The sequence below is a fragment of the Oryctolagus cuniculus genome, chromosome 19, assembly GCF_051225735.1.
Source record: "Oryctolagus cuniculus isolate XC-2025 breed Fujian yellow rabbit chromosome 19, ASM5122573v1, whole genome shotgun sequence".
Taxonomy (NCBI): domain Eukaryota; kingdom Metazoa; phylum Chordata; class Mammalia; order Lagomorpha; family Leporidae; genus Oryctolagus; species Oryctolagus cuniculus.
In genome coordinates, this window is record NC_142885.1 from 63,088,922 (window position 1) to 63,105,555 (window position 16,634).

General features: G+C 55.6%; 1 protein-coding gene across 10 annotated transcripts in view; it reads right to left on the reverse strand.

Moving 5' to 3' along the window:
• The window catches only part of CIITA (class II major histocompatibility complex transactivator), a 43,574-nt gene extending 26,940 nt beyond the window's left edge, over positions 1-16,634 (reverse strand). For 3 of the 10 annotated variants that reach the window (XM_070065003.2, XM_008257716.5, XM_089320728.1), the window contains exon 1: positions 8,215-8,436. In XM_070065003.2, the coding sequence (XP_069921104.1) occupies positions 8,215-8,266 (52 nt within the window). In that variant the 5' untranslated portion in view covers positions 8,267-8,436. Of the gene's footprint in view, positions 1-6,639; positions 6,797-8,214; positions 8,439-16,282 lie in introns of those variants that run through there. The other 7 variants (XM_070065002.2, XM_008257715.5, XM_089320732.1 and 4 more) reach the window with 7 other exon arrangements.

The following is a 16,634-nucleotide window of genomic DNA, read 5'->3' on the forward strand; positions in this document are numbered from 1 at the left end:
ATGGCTCTTCAGAACGTCCACAAAAGGGAAAAGTAAGGCCCGGGAAAACTCTCACAGCTGGTTCCAGATGTGCAGGCTGGCATACATGCACATGAAAAAGCAACATGGGGGCCGGCGCCGTGGTGTAGCGGGTAAAGCTGCCACCTACAGTGCCAGCATCCCATATGGACGCTGATTAGAAACTCAGCTGTTCTACTTCCAATCCAGCTCTCTGCTGTGGCCTGGGAAAGCAGCAGAAGATGGCCCAAGTCCTTGGGCCCCTGCACCTGTGTGAGAGACCCAGAAGAAGCTCCTGGCTCCTGGCTTCAGATTGGCCCAGCTCCAGCCATTGCAACCCAGCCAATTTGGAAGTGAACTAGTGGATGGAAGACCTCTCTCTCTCTCTCTCTCTCTCTCTCTCTAACTCTAACTCTTTCAAATAAATAAATAAATCTTAAAAAAAAAAAAAGAAAGCACCTTGGGGTTGGCATTGTAGCATAACAGGTTAAGCCGCCACCTGCGATGCTGGCATCCCATATGCGTTCTGGTTAGAGTCCCGGCTGCTCCACTTCTGACCCAGCTACCTGCTAAGATGCCAGAGAAAGCAGTGGAAAATGGCCCAAGTCCTGGGCCCCTGCACTCATGTTGGAGACCCAGATGAAACTTCTGGCTCTTGTCTTTGGCTTCGCCCAGCCCTGACCATTGTAGCCATTTGGGGAGTCAATCAGTGGATGGAAGATCTCTCTGTCTGTAACTCTGCCTTTCAAATAAATAAAATAAAACTTCAAAAAGGAAAACAACATGTAGGTTACAACACATGCAAATCAAAAGACACACCTGCAATGCATCAGAATGGGTGCGCAGAGCAGTGGGAAGTGGGAGGGGGAGGGGTATTCATGAATCACAGGGCCTATGGGATCAATGGACACAGCACTATGGGCCAAGGCAGGCAATGAATTCAAAGTCTAAAGGTTGTGTGAAGACAAAAGAAAGACAAATACAAAAGCCCAGGCGAAGGAGGCTCCTTGGGGTGGTGTAGGTGCCTCTGTGACTCCACGGCAGGGTGAGCAAGAGCCCCGCACCCACAGGTGTTCAAAAAGGAGCTCTTGGGGCCAGCGCTGTGGCGTAGTGAGTGAGCCATTGCCTGCAGTGCCGGCATCTCATATGGATGCTGGTTTGAGTCCCGGTTGCTCTACTTCCAATCCAGCTCTCTGCTATGGGCTGGGAAAGCAGTAGAAGACGGCCCAAGTCCTTGGGCTCCTGCACCCGTGTGGGAGACCTGGAAGAAGCTTCAGGCTCTTGGCTTTGGACCGGCACAGCTCCAGCTGCTGTGACCATTTGGGGAGTGAACTATCGGATGAAAGACTTCTCTCTCTCTGCCTCTGCCTCTCTATAACTCTGCCTTTCAGATTAATTAATTAATTAGAAAAAAAGAAAATTGTCACTTTAATCAGGCCCATAGGCCCTAGATGTTTTGTTTTGCAAGCCAGTGTGCATATGTGTGCATGTTGATATGTGCGCATGTATGTGTACATATGTATGGATATGTGTGCATATGTGTGTACGTGTGTGCATTTTACTGACCATTACAATGTCTCTCCGCAGAGTAGATAATTCATCATTGCCACAGGCCCCATTAGTCCCTACTGCCTTCTGCCCGGCCACATGTCACACTGTGATGGTCCCTTTGGCACTTGGGTTTGTAACCCTCGGTGGGGGGGCTTGCTAAGGTCCCTACCGGCTCTGAGCTGCTGGCAAGATGGTATGGATGGATGGGCGACTGGACGGCTGGCTGGGCAGAGAGAAGCAGGAGTGAAGCCTGTCCTGTCCTGTCCGTCACGGAGCTGAGATGCACAGGACGGTCTTTCTATGGAAGGGCCGGGAAGGACTGGCCCCAAGCACCCATGCCGGCCAATGCCGTGAGGGGAAGGAGCAGGGAGTACGGGGGCTGTGGCCTGAGGAACCGGTGCTTCCCAGCTCTCACGCCAGCTCAGACTGAAAGGTGGCTGAGAGATCAGCTGTCTGAGAACTGCGGGATACAGAGCTGCTCCCCTGCCGACCACCGCAGGCCCAGCACCCTCAAGGAATCTGCCATTTCGCTCACAGCTGTCCAGCCCTTTTGCGAATGGACCCACCAGCCTGCGGCAGCACAAAGTGACCTCAGACCAAGAAAGCTGGAAATGGAAGTGAGTTTAGCTCCGATCCCTGGCCGCAGGGTTTCTCAGCAGACGGAGGCCGGGCAGTCATGGAAAAGGCAGCAGCACTCCTGGGGGACGGAGTCAACCCCGGAACTCAGGAGACGGGACCCCTGGCCCTGCTCCGCTTCTCACAAGCTGTGTGATCCGGGACAAACCCCTTTCCCTCGCTGGTCCCCAGGGACCTTCTCTGTGAAAAAGAGGGTCAAACAAGAGCAGTAGCTCTCACGTGAAATCTTACAAGGATCTCAAATTGCTGGACACATGAGCATAAAGCTGTTCAGTTAAAAGGGATTTGGGGGCCCAGAATCTCTTCCCCAAACGGGGCTTTAAGGAGCACAGTTTAGAAACAACTCCAGGTGGGTATTTGGTTGAGCTGTTAAGATGCCAGTTAAGACTCCCATATCCCATACTGGACTGCCTGGGTTCGGTTCCTGGCTCTGGCTCCTGATGCGTTTCCTGCCAATGTAGACCTGGGGGGCAGCAAGTGGTAGCTCAAATACTTGGGTTCGTGCCACCCATGTGGGAGGCCCAGTTTGAGTTACTGGCTCCTGGCTTCAGGGTGGCCTACCTTGGCTGTTGTGGCCATTTGGGGAGTGAACCAGCAGACAGAAGATCTCTCTCTCTCTCTCTCTTCCTCTCCCTCTCCCTCTCCCTCTTTCTCTCCCTCCCTCCCTCACTCTGATTTACAAGTTAATAAGTAAATCTTTAAAAAAACAAACAGCCCCACAGAGGCCACCTCTGACAGCTCAAGCATGCCCTTGTCTTCTCTGGACCCCAACTAAGGTCACCTGCCCCACAGCAACTTAGAGCATCATGGATTCAAATGACACAACTCCAGCTTGTGCACATGCTGGGAAATGGCTAAATCATGGTGGGGGACGACCTGATGGTCCCAGGACAAGAAGGGAGGGGCAGGCTGGGTGTCTCCAGGCCTAGTCCAAAACGTTAAGGATGGGATAAAAGGCCCCTGGCCAGCTTCCTGCCTCTCCTAGCCCAGAGGCCTTCCTCCGTGTGCCCCAGTGTTCTGAGCTACAGGCAATGACCCAGAGAGGAACCAGCAAACTTTCCAGGAAGGGCACCTGACCTGGGGGCTGGGGAAGGAGGATCTGCATCTGCAGTTGGCAAAGCCAGGCTGACTCCAGTCCTAACCCTCCTCACCCCACAGCTAGACCCCACGGCACCAGGCCCTCTGCTGGTGCCGGAGATCTCCAGGTGAAACATGTGCCAGCCCTGCCTGCCAGGATCTGACCACAGAGGCTAGCAGTGGGCTGACTCGGCTGGGAAGTGGGAAGAATTAAAAACAGCACCTACGCCTCACCCTCAGCGGTTCAATTCGGCGAGTTGGGCCCGGGGATTCTGCACTGCCTGAGTGCCCTTGTCACACACTGGTCCTGTCGTGATTCTGAGCAGTCACACAGTTTTGGTTTCTACGCATGAGTTTTCACCTGCCAAGAAGACAGCATCGTGCCCTGTGTGGCGGTTGTACCTGGCTTTTTTTTTTTTTTTTTTTTTTTTTTTTTTTTTTTTGACAGGCAGAGTGGACAGTGAGAGAGAGAGACAGAGAGAAAGGTCTTCCTTTGCCGTTGGTTCACCCTCCAATGGCCACTGCGGCCGGTGCGCTGCGGCCAGCGCACCGCGCTGATCCGTTGGCAGGAGCCAGGTGCTTCTCCTGGTCTCCCATGGGGTGCAGGGCCCAAGCACTTGGGCCATCCTCCACTGCACTCCCGGGCCACAGCAGAGAGCTGGCCTGGAAGAGGGGCAACCGGGACAGAATCCAGAGACAGAGTGGGGCAGAGGTTGGCAGGTGCAGTGGGGAGATGGCAACGAGCAGTTACAGCTTCCCGTGTACAGGCCTTCAGCCTGGGACGACGAAAGTTCTGGAGATAGCGGTGGTGATGACGGCGCACCCTGTGCATGGACCGACACTGCACAGCACACTCGGAAATGGCTAAAACAGCAAAGGGTCATGGGAAACAGAACTGCAAGGTGTTCATTTTGGTGCAAAAATTTTGAAATCTATGTAGAGTTTTTTTCCTTAAAGTGTGTTTTCCATGAACTTTTTAAAAGACCCCCTGTACATACTTATCACGATTTTACAAAATCCCCACATATCACATGCCATTTAAAACAAAACAACGCTATCAGAAGGCTACCAACCCCCATCACCTTTTAAAAAGAAACTTGAGCAAGCTTCCAAGCACGGGTAGAGACCTCATGTGCAAAATCGGGGCCTTGGCCTTAACTTGAAAAGACAGAATCCGAAGAATCTGGAAGCATCGCCTCCCCTGAGCCGCAGCCGCTGAACCCTCCTGGTGAGCTTGGCGCGGACTCTGAGCCCAGGGGTCGGCAGTGTCTGCCTGCAGGCTCCTCCCATCTTTCGGAACCACCCTCTCAGAATCTACCTCAAGGACTGCTGACACGAGGATTCCTCTGATGGTTTTCTAAAGTGACGGTTTTCTGTGGGGGATTATCAAGGGAGCGCTCATACCTCACCCATGCTGCAGATACGCCTTGGGAAGGGGATGCCACTCGTCAATCAGGGTGATTGGCACAAGTCTGAGAAGACCCAAGTTGGGAGGCCTCGACCCTGCCTCTGGGCACTGCCCTGATTACCCGGGACAAATCCAGGGTCTTGGCATAGCACCCTGTGTTAATTTCCTGACTCTGCTGGGGTCTCAAGAGAAAACCGAGCCCACGCCATCGGACAGACTTGGTACCAACAGGTCTCCCTTGGACTATCTAGGGCCTGCCCTACATTTGTGGGGTCTACATGGCTCTCCTGGGCACAAGACTGGGCTCTGAGGAGACCTGGGTTCAAGTTCCGACTCGGCCAACTGCTCACGATGGGGTTTCCACCTGAGGTTTTCTAACATGCAGAGAGTGAGAGATCTGATAAGGGCTGGACCACTCAGTGCCTCCCAACATAGGTAAGAACTTTTGGACCGCCGGCGCCGCGGCTCACTAGGCTAATCCTCCGCCTTGCGGCGCCAGCACACCGGGTTCTAGTCCCGGTCAGGGCGCTGGATTCTGTCCCGATTGCCCCTCTTCCAGGCCAGCTCTCTGCTGTGGCCAGGGAGTGCAGTGGAGGATGGTCCAAGTACTTGGGCCCTGCACCCCATGGGAAACCAGGAGAAGCACCTGGCTCCTGCCATTGATCAGCGCGGTGCGCCGGTCGCAGCGTGCCGGCCGCAGCGGCCATTGGAGGGTGAACCAACGGCAAAAAGGAAGACTTTTCTCTCTGTCTCTCTCTCTCACTGTCCACTCTGCCTGTCAAAAAAAAAAAAAAAAAAAAAAAGAACTTTTGGACCAGGAATGGTGGAATCACCAGGAATAGAGGGTTTAATCTGCAGGTCCTGAACCCCACACCAGGCCCAGCCAGAGGGCTTTAGGGGCAGAACCTGGGTCCCTGCCCACCTAGTGGTGTTCCAGGTGATTCCCATGTGGAGGACCCCTCAGCCCCACATTCCGAGGTTCTGGAGAGCAGGTCCTCACCTAAAGCAGCTTGGGGTTCCCCCTCCCCCTTTGATTTCACCAGGCCCAAGAGCAGGAAGCACCTGCCATCAGTTTCCTGAATTCTGACTGGTGAGGAACATTTACTTACGGGGGTGGGGGGTAGGCAGGAGAGGAGTATAGATGGGAAACTTCCTGCAGAGTTAGGAACTCCTGGCTCCTCTTGGAGGGGGCGTACCAAGGACTCCTTGTGCTGCCTCTCCAGTGCCACCTGGGGTGGAGAGAGGGGCTGTGGGACTAAGGAGGAGTGTGGATTTTAAATATCCCAGACAAAGCTGGGCATAGTGGCTTCAATTCCAGCTTCCTGGGACCCCAGGGGAACCTGCCTCTCACCTCTTCAGGGAGCTTTAATGTCTCTCCTTGGAGGGCGCTGTGGCTCAGGACCCCAAAGCCAGGTTAAGGTGCAAGTAGTCAAATATGATCTGGTCTGAGGAGACTCCCCAACACTAAGCAGGTCAGAGAGAAGCGGAGATCTCTCCAGCCCTCTAGCTAAGGTCCAGTGCCAAACTGCCCTCCTGTGCTGGTCCCTGCTGGAGAGCTCAAGACCAGGACTCCCGCGGCAGAGCCAGAGCACCTCCAACAGGGAAAGCGAGGCCCAGAGAGTGCAGCCCTGGTCCGAGGTCCTGCCTACAGCCAGGCTCTGCAAACCGCTCTGGGCTCTGGCACTGCCTCCACAGGATCCCGTGCAATGGAGTCTAGCCCTGGGGAGCCCTGTGGACAGCACCCCTCTCCTGCCCCCAGTTTTCCCTGCCGCATCCCCGCTGCTCCCGGGGGCCTCTGAGCCCAGCAGCCAAGCTCGGGGTTCCTGTTCCGGAAGCGAGGAGCTTCCCTGCCCTAAGGTTCCTCCCCCTTCTCCCAGCCTCAGTGTGACCTCAGGTGCGAAGCTGCTGGTTTTTGAGCCTTCGTTCCCAGCCTGATTTTAGGGGCTGCACAGGGGATCTTGGTCACCTACCGCAGTTTCCCGGGCTCCTGCGAGCGAGCACTGCTGGTGGGTGGCCTTTCCCTCCCGCTGGTTCTAGGGCTGTGGCAAACTCTGGGGCTGGTTCCCTGGTCACTCCACCTCCTCAGCCTCCCTGCGGCTGGCCGCTCTTGTTCCCTTTCACTTTCTGTAGCACCCTGCGCCTGAACCAAACTGGGGAGTCAGCAGGTCAAGCCTCCCGCTGCTGCGCCCGCCCGCCACGTGCTTTCTCAGAAGCGTCCCCTCTGAGCTTCTGGCACTCTCACAGGTCCCCATGCCTAGCCAGCGCCTGGGGGAGCGTCCCAGGCCCGGGGCCAGCCCCAGCAATGAGCTGCAAGCCCTGGCTTGCAGGGAGTGCATCCTTACCCCTTACTGCCTTCTGTTTCTCTCCAGCTCAGCTCAACCTTGAACTTGGCAAACCACCTCCAAGCACTCTGGTAGCTGAACCTTTCTCACTCCCCCACTGAGGGAGGAGGAGATAATCCCTCAGGAACCTTCACCGGATGGAAGCTCAGCTTTGGAAACCCTGGCACCATTACTACCACCCACCTCCACCCAGGGGCAACAGTCTGGCCCTTTCTCCTCCTGAGGTCTTGGACCCCTGCTCCGCCAAGAGCAGGAGACCTTGGGGAGGTCACTTCCCCTTCCCAGGCCTGGATTTCCTCAACTGGAACTGAGGGAGGGTGTCAAGATGATCGGACTTCTCTCTCCCCCTCATGCACTTCCCCAGTCGCCTCTGGCTGTATCCAACAGTGCTGGCAAGTTTGTCATCTCTGGGTTCAGGGCATACATTTCAGGGAAGCTTGGAGCTTGGGAGAAGGGGCCCTGCCCCTTTTAACCATGCTATGCCAATAATATTGGGCTCCTAGGATGAGCTTCTGTTCCCACAAGGAACTGTGCACCATGCTAGACATCTGAGTCCCTCACCATTACCCTATCCTAGACTTTCCCCTTAGCCCATTTCACAGCCAAGGAAAACTGAAACTCCAAGGTTACAACTTGCTCAAGCACACCACACTCAGCCAACAGTATAGCTGCCTTCAGAGCTGTGCCAGGTGCTTGCGCCATACCCTTCCCTCCCCATCTGCCCCCGCTCCCTCTTCCTCTCCAATAGGAAACTGGGGAGAGGGCAACACTTGCTGGGTGCCTACAGCTCAACAGCCACACGGAGACTGACTTCAGTTCTGGCTTCTCTGCTTCCCTGGGGTCGGGGTGGAGTGTGGCAGAGTTTCCAGCGCATGGTGGCCCCCTCAGTATTTACCCAGAGCCAGACCTGGGGCCAAGCCAGACAAGCAGTGCCGAGAGCTAACAACACACCCTGACTTCTAGAACCCTTCAGTGCTGATAACGCCCTCTCAGATCCAGGCACCTCGCTGAGTTCAACGTCGTTCAAGTGTAAGGAAATAAAGAACCACTTCATATCTTCCAAGAGGACATGTGCCCTCTTCCCACCCCCCACCTCCCAATTCAGATCAGTGTCTGTTTATCTGGGGTCCTGGGACCAGCCAAGACCTCACTCTCAATGAAGACTCAACCTCCACTGGAACTTCTCCCACCCCACCTTTTTACCTTGGGGCTCCGACAGGTAGGAGCCTGCAGGACGTGGAGCCAGGCAACGCATGGTGTGGGAAGCACAGCGAGGCAGCAGTACCCAGGCTCTGGCAGCCCCCTCCTGGTACCCTCAGCCTTCCCAAGGATTCCTTCAGATGCTCAGCTCAGCTCAGCGGCAGGCGGCTTCATCACTAGCCTGTTTCTCTATGTCGTCGGCAGGGAGCCCACCAAGCTCAGCCAGCATGCAAAGGAAGCACGCAAGGGACCGGCAGTAAACTCTCTCCTTGCAGGGTACCCACCCACCAGGTGTCAGATTTCTTGTGTTTGGATACCCTCTAATTTGCCCACACTCCCTTAGGCCCTCAAGGCTCTGATGTTAATTTCAGTTCCTGATTGTGGAACTGAGTGACCACAGAAGGTTGCAAGTTGTCTGTTGGGGGGACCTTCAACACTAACTTTCTGAAATGACAGCAACAATGGACTCGCTCAGGCGCCAGCTGCTGGTATCTGCCATCCGCTGTAGGCTGGGGCCGTAACAGAGCCCCATTCCCCTCTTCCACTCCAACCCCTCACCCAGTTGCCCTGAATTTCCCCAGAGATCGTGAGTGGTCTACCCACCATTTTTCATTAAACACACATTACACATAGAAGAGCGTTCGCCCAGATATGGTAGTCCTACAGCCAGATGGTTTGCGGGACACACAGATGTGGTGCTAAATACTACAGGGAAAGTCAGTGCCTCTCTAGGGCTCTGTCCATCCTCCAGATGGCACCAAGGAGAAAGTCTCAGTGGGTGCCACTGTGTGTTTGACACTTCCTCTCTCCCTGTTCCACACAGCCCTGTGGCTTCAGAGCCATCTGCAGCCCACAGGATCTGAGCAGGATCCAGTAACCTTGCTCTGACTTCCTTTAATGTTAGCTTCTGTGGTGGGTACTTGTTTCTCCTTCAAAATGGGACATAAAGTTTCCTTTGAAAAAGAGTGAAAATGTGAATGGTATGGGGAGAAAAAAAAAGTCGTCAATAAGTGTCAAGTATGGGGCCTGGCGCTATGGCGTAGCGGGTAAAGCTGCCTACCGGCATCCCATATGGACGCCGGTTCATGTCCTGGCTGTTCCACGTCCGATCCAGCTTTCTACTATGGGCTGGGAAAGCAGTAGAAGATGGCCCAAGTCCTTGGGCCCCTGCACCCATGTGGGAGACCCGGAAGAAGCTCCTGGCTCCTGGCTTCGGATCGGCACAGTTCCAGCCGTTGTGGCCAATTGGGGACTGGAAGACCTCTCTCTCTCTATCTCTATCTCTGCCTCTCCTTCTTTCTCTGTGTAACTCTGCCTTTCAAATAAATAAATAAATCTTTTTTTTTTTTTTTGGACAGGCAGAGTTAGACAGTGAGAGAGAGAGACAGAGAGAAAGGTCTTCCTTCTGTTGGTTCACCCCCAAATGGCTGCTACAGCTGGCGCACCGCACTGATCCGATGGCAGGAGCCAGGTGCTTCTCCTGGTCTCCCATGGGGTGCAGGACCCAAGCACTTGGGCCATCCTCCACTGCACTCCCGGGCCACAGCAGAGAGCTGGCCTGGAAGAGGAGCAACCAGGACAGAACCGGTGCCCCAACTGGGACTAGAACCCGGAGTACCAGTGCCGCAGGCAGAGGATTAGCCTAGTGAGCCGCGGCACTGGCCAATAAATGAATCTTAAAAAAAAAAAAAAAAAAAAGAGTCAAATATGGTAGGCAGAAGAGGCAAAACCTGTGAGCAGCACTGACGGGAATGACGTTTGGGACACGACGACGTCCAAGCTCGTGCATTGCTCCTGAAGGAGCAGCGCAGCGAGAGACTGCGCGGGCTGTTGCCAGCAGGGCTGTGGAGTGGACCCTCTGCTCTCCTCTGGGGGGCCTGGTTTCTCCGCGGGTGAAGTGAGGATGATGTCTGTGTTTGGTGATTATTTTGAAGCTCTCACTGCTTTCAGAAGTCCCAGGGGAGATGCAGACAGACAAACAGAGTCGCTCCGAGTCAATGTGAAACTCGGCCCCCATTTGGCTAACGCAAGACATACAGTGAATGCTACGGAATCCGAGTCTCATTCTCCCATGCATGGTGCCAAGGACAGACAGCCCTGCTGCCCTGCTGCCCTGTGGCTACAGATGGGAGGCCCTTCCTGTTCCCAGAGGCAGCAGCTGGCTCGGAGGTCCCCAGCCTCACACCAAGGCAGCTTCACGTCAAGATGGAGCTTAGAATGACAACCAGGCCTGAGGTGCACCTGCCTGGCTGTGGTCATCGTGTCTCACTTGGATGCAACCAGGTCTCTCCAGCGTCCTCCTTGGCTCTCTCCGGAAGTGCACTCAGTGAGACCTGGATGTGATCACGCCTACTCCTCCATGTGGAAGGACTCCAGCAAGGTGCACCAGGCTGAGTGCAGCCGAAGGCAGGCACTGCGCCCGGCACAGGAAGGGACTGCAGTCCAGGGATGAGGGGCTGTGGTGCCCAGGCAGAAGCTGCGGGCATCCGAGTTTCAGCAGATGCAGAGATGGCACGAGAGGAGAGAACCTCCAAGACTGAGCGAGGGGCTAAGGAGCTACAGAAGGGGTTCCCACAGCCCTAGCTTCTTCTTTTTTAAGGTTTATTTCATTTATTTGAAAGGCAGTGTTATATATAGAGGGAGAGATCTTCCATCCACTGGTTTACACCCCAAATGGGCACAGTGTCTGGGCCCAGGCCAGGCCAAAGCCAGGAGTCCAAAACTCCAGCACTTGGGCCATCTTCCGCTGCCTCTCAGGCATGTCAGCAGGAAGCTGGATCTGATGCGGCCCCAACGTAAGAGGCTTTGTCTCCAATAAAGCATCTGATCCTTGCTGAGGCTCCTCTTCCCGTCCGCAGTCTTTAGGTCTAAAGCTTTTGCACCCAAACCACCTTATCTTTTCACTCCATCCTTCCAGGAGCCCTCTGAAGTCCCTCATAGCATGACACAGAACGCCAGCCACCCGCAGAAACACGGCTGAAGTCGCCGTTCTGGGGTCCCCTGGCAAGCCCCAGAGAAAGGCAGGGAGGAACTTGATCTTCCACACAAAGCACAGTGAACCTGCAGTCCTCGCCGCAGTCCCCTGGACCGCCCTGCCCGGTCCTGCTGTGGCGCCTTGGCTCATGCATGGCTCCCTCCCAGGCCGGCTCTCCACGCTCCCTGCTGGTGCACACGGTAGCCAACCTTCAAGGCCTGAGTTCCCACTTTTACCTCCCTCCCAGCTCACAACCATCTTCCGCTTTGTCTGTTTTACAAAACTTCTTACCAGGGGCCAGTGTCTGGCACAATGGCTGCATCACCACCGGGATACTGGCATCCCACACCAAAGTCTGAGTGCCTGGTTTCAGTACCTGAGTCTCACCCTGCTTCCTATCCAGCTTCCCGCTAATGCACACCCTGTAACTGGATACACTGCAAAGCAGATGAACACAGGCTAGTGCCTGTAAGGAGATGGAAGATAACTATTAACACGTTGAGGAGCAAACCTGAGTAGGCTGACAGACAGACCCTAGGTCGGAGGGCAGGCAGGCAGCTGGCTGGGGAGACAAGCAGACAGGAAGGACATAGGCAAGCTGCTCAAGGCTGCAGCCACAGGGAACAGAAACTGTCCTGGCTGCGTCAGGCGCGAGGCCTGGGGCAAGGTGAGCAGGGCCAGGCTGGCTGGGGAACCCCGTGGGGAAGTCGCCGACTTCCGAATGCAGGTGCTTCTCCTTCTGCGGCCCCTGGGAGTGGAGTGCTGTGGGTACACCTGACTGGGAAGCAACCCCAGGTGAGGTGACACGAGCGCTCCCGGGCAGCTCACCTCCTTCCAGCGGGCAAAGGACAGCCCCAGCTGAGAGCCGGAAGCAGCTGGGAAGGCAGGGGGTGCAGCCTCTCTTCTGCAGTTGGTCCCAGCCCTGGTTTCTCTCATCCTGAGGGCCGAACCGGGAAGAAAGCTGGAGGAAAGGAGCCCCGGAGGAAAGGAGCCCCGCAGGCTGTGGCAGGTGCCTGCCTCTCCAATGAACCAGGTGACATCCTAGATGGAGCTTTGTCCTGTGGTTCCTAGCAGAGCAGAGCGCTCACACACAAGAACACCACACAAGGGCCCGGCACCGTGGCGTAGGAGGTTAAGCCTCCACCTGCGTCGCCCGAGTCTGGCTGCTTGACTTCTGATCCATCTCCCTGCTGATGGCCTGGAAAAGCAGCAGAAGACGGACTAAGGACTTGGGCCCCTGCACCCGCATGGGAGATCCAAAAGAAACTCCCAGCCCCTAGCTTTGGAATGGCCCAGCTCCGGCTATTGTGGCCATTTAGGGAGTGAACCAGTGGATGGAAGACTTTTCTCTCTGTCTCTCCCTCTGTCTGTAACTTCCTCTCAAAAAAAAAAAAAAAATCGTTTAAAAAACACATGCACTCAATGAAAACAGGGGACAACAAAAATGGTGAAGTACAGCCAAAAAAATAATAAAATAGTAGGAATGTCCTACAGTCTTGAAACAGTAGGCAAAAAAGGCACCACCACGACTCCTACTCCACTGACAAACCTAGTGCCTAGGGGGTGTCCACACTCGGGCATGCTTCTACTCACACTACAGTTGGGGTCGCCTCAACCACCAGCCTGTGGTTGCTGAGTCAAAACAGCTTCCCCTTGCCAGGAGTGTATGTGCCTTGTACTGGTGGTGTCCCCAAACCTCAGAACAGTGGCTCTGAGTACTATGATCACCTCCATTTTATAGATGGGAAAAGTGAGGCCCAGAGGGCTCCTTTCGGAATGGGAAGCCAGGACTGGCACTCATGCTGTCTGAGGGCACAGCCTGTGCGCTTATTCCATGTGCCCAGCTGGGGGCCCTGACTCATTCCTTTTCTGTGCCCAATGCCCAGGCACCCAGCACTGTGCTTTGCAGGGACTAGGTCTCTAGAAATTACTTGAGGACCCCCAAGGACACTGTCAATACAACTGCTGTGTGAGCTATTCAGGACCCTCGTTTATGTCCCCCCATTGGATGCTGCTTGAAGCTGTCTGATGTTTATTCAGGACCTACCTAGTAGACAGGTCCCCGGCTGTCATCTCGTTCAACCCGCACTGCAGCCCTGGGAGGCGTATGAGTGCGCCATGACCCCCGTTAGAGATGAAGGCACTGCGGATCCCAGTGGTGCAGGCACGTGGCCCGTAGGCAGCAGAGCATGCTCGCAGGCCCACAGTCACCCGGCTTCTAGCCTGGCTCCTCTTCTCCCCTAGCACTCCCTTCCCCGGCTTCTGATCGCCCTCCGGGTGTCGTCGCCTGCTGTCAACCAGCAACTGCCTGAACATTTGCTCTGATTTTCCACTGAGGTCGCCGAGTTCCTTCCAGACAAGAAGCCCTTGGCTGCGGAGCCTCCCCGAGCTTTGCTAGGCCTGCGTGCATGCAGGCTGCTCTGTGCGGCACGGAGCTGCCAGCCCCCACCCCGCCCCCCAGGCCACATCCCCAGAAGTGGGCTTTCTGCGTAACTGCAGCGAAGGCACTGCAGTGTCTGAAGACGCCTCTGAATCATTAGGCTAGTTTCAGTCTGCAGACCGCCACTCTGTCGCTGGGAGACTTACAGTATCCTCGTGGCTTGTTTCAAAGAGGAAGCCAGGCAGGAAGTACTTCAATAGGCTCCCTCCCCAGGCCACGACTTGACGCAAATCACTCAACTTCTGCGTGCCTCAGTTTACACATGTGTAAGGGGGTAAGAATGGTAATACATGAAGTATCCACCCACCCATCCTCTATCCACACACAGAACACTCAGCAAATAGATACTGCACGTCTACCCTGTGCTCAGCACTGAGCAAGGCACTCAGGTCACATCGTGAGCAAGACACAGACCCTGTGGGGCTGCTCCAGCGGGAGAGTCCAACAGTCAAGAGCACACACGACACAAGAGTGAAATACACACACTGGGGAAGACACTCTCCATCCGGGGAGGGGGTTCAGGGTGTGGAGCAGTGGCAGCGGCAAACGGGACAGTGATAAGGTGACGTTTCCTCACGGCTGAAGGACGTCAGGAGGCTGGCTGAGAGGATGCCTGGAGAAGAGTAACCCAGCAGAGAGAACAGCAGGTGCAAAGGTCCTGGGGCCGAGAACACCAGGTGTGTCTGAGCACCAGTGAGGGCGCCAGCATGGCTGCAGGAGATGGGTCAGGCAGAGGGCAGGAGGGGATGAGCAGAGAGGTGGTATGCGGAAGCCATGTGATCGGTCTGTGGCCCACTGTCCAGATTTAGCTTTTCCTTGGAGTGAGGTGGAGAGCCAGGACAGGGTTAGGATAGTGGAGGGTTTGGATCCTCACAGAGCAACTGAGAAGGAGGGTTACAAGAACCTTCTCTGAATCCTTGTGAAAACAGGTCGGTGTGCCCTTTATCTACGAACTACACAGAAATTCTCTTCCGTTGTTCTCTTTCCCCCCTCTGCAGCCAGTGCCTGTCCCCTGTGCCACAGCGGCACCCTTGGAGCCCAGGAGAGGAGCTGACTTGGAAGACAGGGACAGGGAGAGGGAGAGATGGCCATTTGTCCTGCTCTCTCTCCTGAGCCCCGCAGCCCACACGCCTTGCGCCCAGTTCCACTTTCTAGAGTCACATGGGATCAGAAATGAAAATATGACATCCCCAGGGAGGAAACAGAGTTAAATAACAGGAACCAGCACTCTCGGAGAGAGGGGGTGGAGGGCAGGGGTGTCACCAGGCAGCGTGTGAAGAAGGGGCTGTCAGGGAGCCAGGAAGGCTCTGAAGTACACCCCCGGCCCAGGTGAGTGTCTGCAGCCCTGTCAAGACCACCCTGGCTGCCTGAAGCTCCCCGGGAAGCCAAGGGAGATGATTCTGGAGGCAAAGACGCCCCTCACCCCTGGTGTTTACTGGAGGGAGAGAACAAGAGGCGCACCCACCTGGGTGAGAATGGAACCATCAGAGCCCACCCCACACAAACCCACACACACACAGGGCTTGGAGGACGCTACCTTCTCTGAGGCCTAAGGCCACTTACTCTCCCAACACTGGGTGAAGCCCAGACGCTCATCTGCCGTCAATCCCCCCTCCACTGGGCATGGGGGTGGGGAGGGTGCACAGGAGCAGGCTGCCACCTCCGGGAAGGGTTTCTTCGTTATACGTTAGCTGAGGCTGGAGGTCATCATGGGCCTCAGGGTGGAGGGGAGAACTGAGTGAGGAGGGGCTGGCTGGGATGAGGCTGTGCCCTGCACTCAGCAAGTGATCCGCAATGAATCACTGTCGTCCAAGTTTCCAAATGACTATAAAACCGTTAACAGGGCCAAGAAGGGCTAGAACTGTAACCCAAGTCATAGGATCAGAAAAGCACAGGAGATTTGCCCCCGAGAAGGGGCCGGAACCAATGCATCTCTGCAAAGCTCATTGCCATGGCATGGGAACCTCTTTGTCACTGGGGAAGACCCAAGATGCTGTAGAAGCCACAGAACTGAGAGAAACAGTGCACTGCAGGCTGGATGTCCTGATTGAAGTTGTACACATGCCATCAGGTCTCTTAAGACGTAAGACACTCACTCCTTCTCTTTGTGAGCGGGTTCCTTCTTTCGTCTTTCTTCCTCTCTCCTGCCCTCCTTCTCCCAGTCTTTGATTCCATGTCTGTCTCTCCCTTCCTTCCTCTCCGCACTTACACACTTGCATGCACACATGCTCACAAATGCATGCACACGCACACAGTGTCCTCTGCTCTCCAGACCGTTGTGCGGCCCCTCCTCTCTGCGCCACCTCGCTTATCTCCATCTTTTACACACACTGACTGCATCTGCCCACATCTTCCCCGTACACTGTCAGCTCCTGGAAGGCTGGTGTGTCCACCTGTGCACCCCTAGTGCTGGTCCATCCACAGAGGTCAGAGAATGAAGCAGACACTCAGCCGCACGCCTCGGCATGGCTTTGGTCACCCCGAGTCACCCGGGAGCATGCTGTATGCCTCCGCACGTCCAGCAGTGAAGACTGTATGGCTCTTTGGCAGTTCTCAGACACCCTGATGGATAGACTTTCCTTTCAGAGAGGAGGGAAAAGTCCCTGTGCTACCTACAGCCACTCACAGCTCCCAGAACAAAAGGGATGTCAACTTACCGCCAAGGTCCCCGTGTTCAGGGCTCCTCTCTGCTGCTGGAACCTGCCACCCGCTCCGGGCCCAACCTAAGAGGGCCACGTCCAGGTCTCTCTTCTCCAGCAGAGTCAGGGAGATCTTCCTGGCCAGCGCCTCCCCATCAGGCTCGTGGAGCAGGGCGCAGTGGTACTCCCTGGAGAGAAGCTCCTCCTGTAGCAGGCTGTCCAGGAGAGCCCGCACTTCCCTCTGCCCATGGCAGGACAGCAGCATCTGAACCCGAGGCAGGATGGCCTGGAAGTGGTCCATGGCAGCGCTCAGAGGCAGGGCAGCTGCCGGGACAGCGCCTGGGATCTCTCGCACCAGGCCTGCAGCATC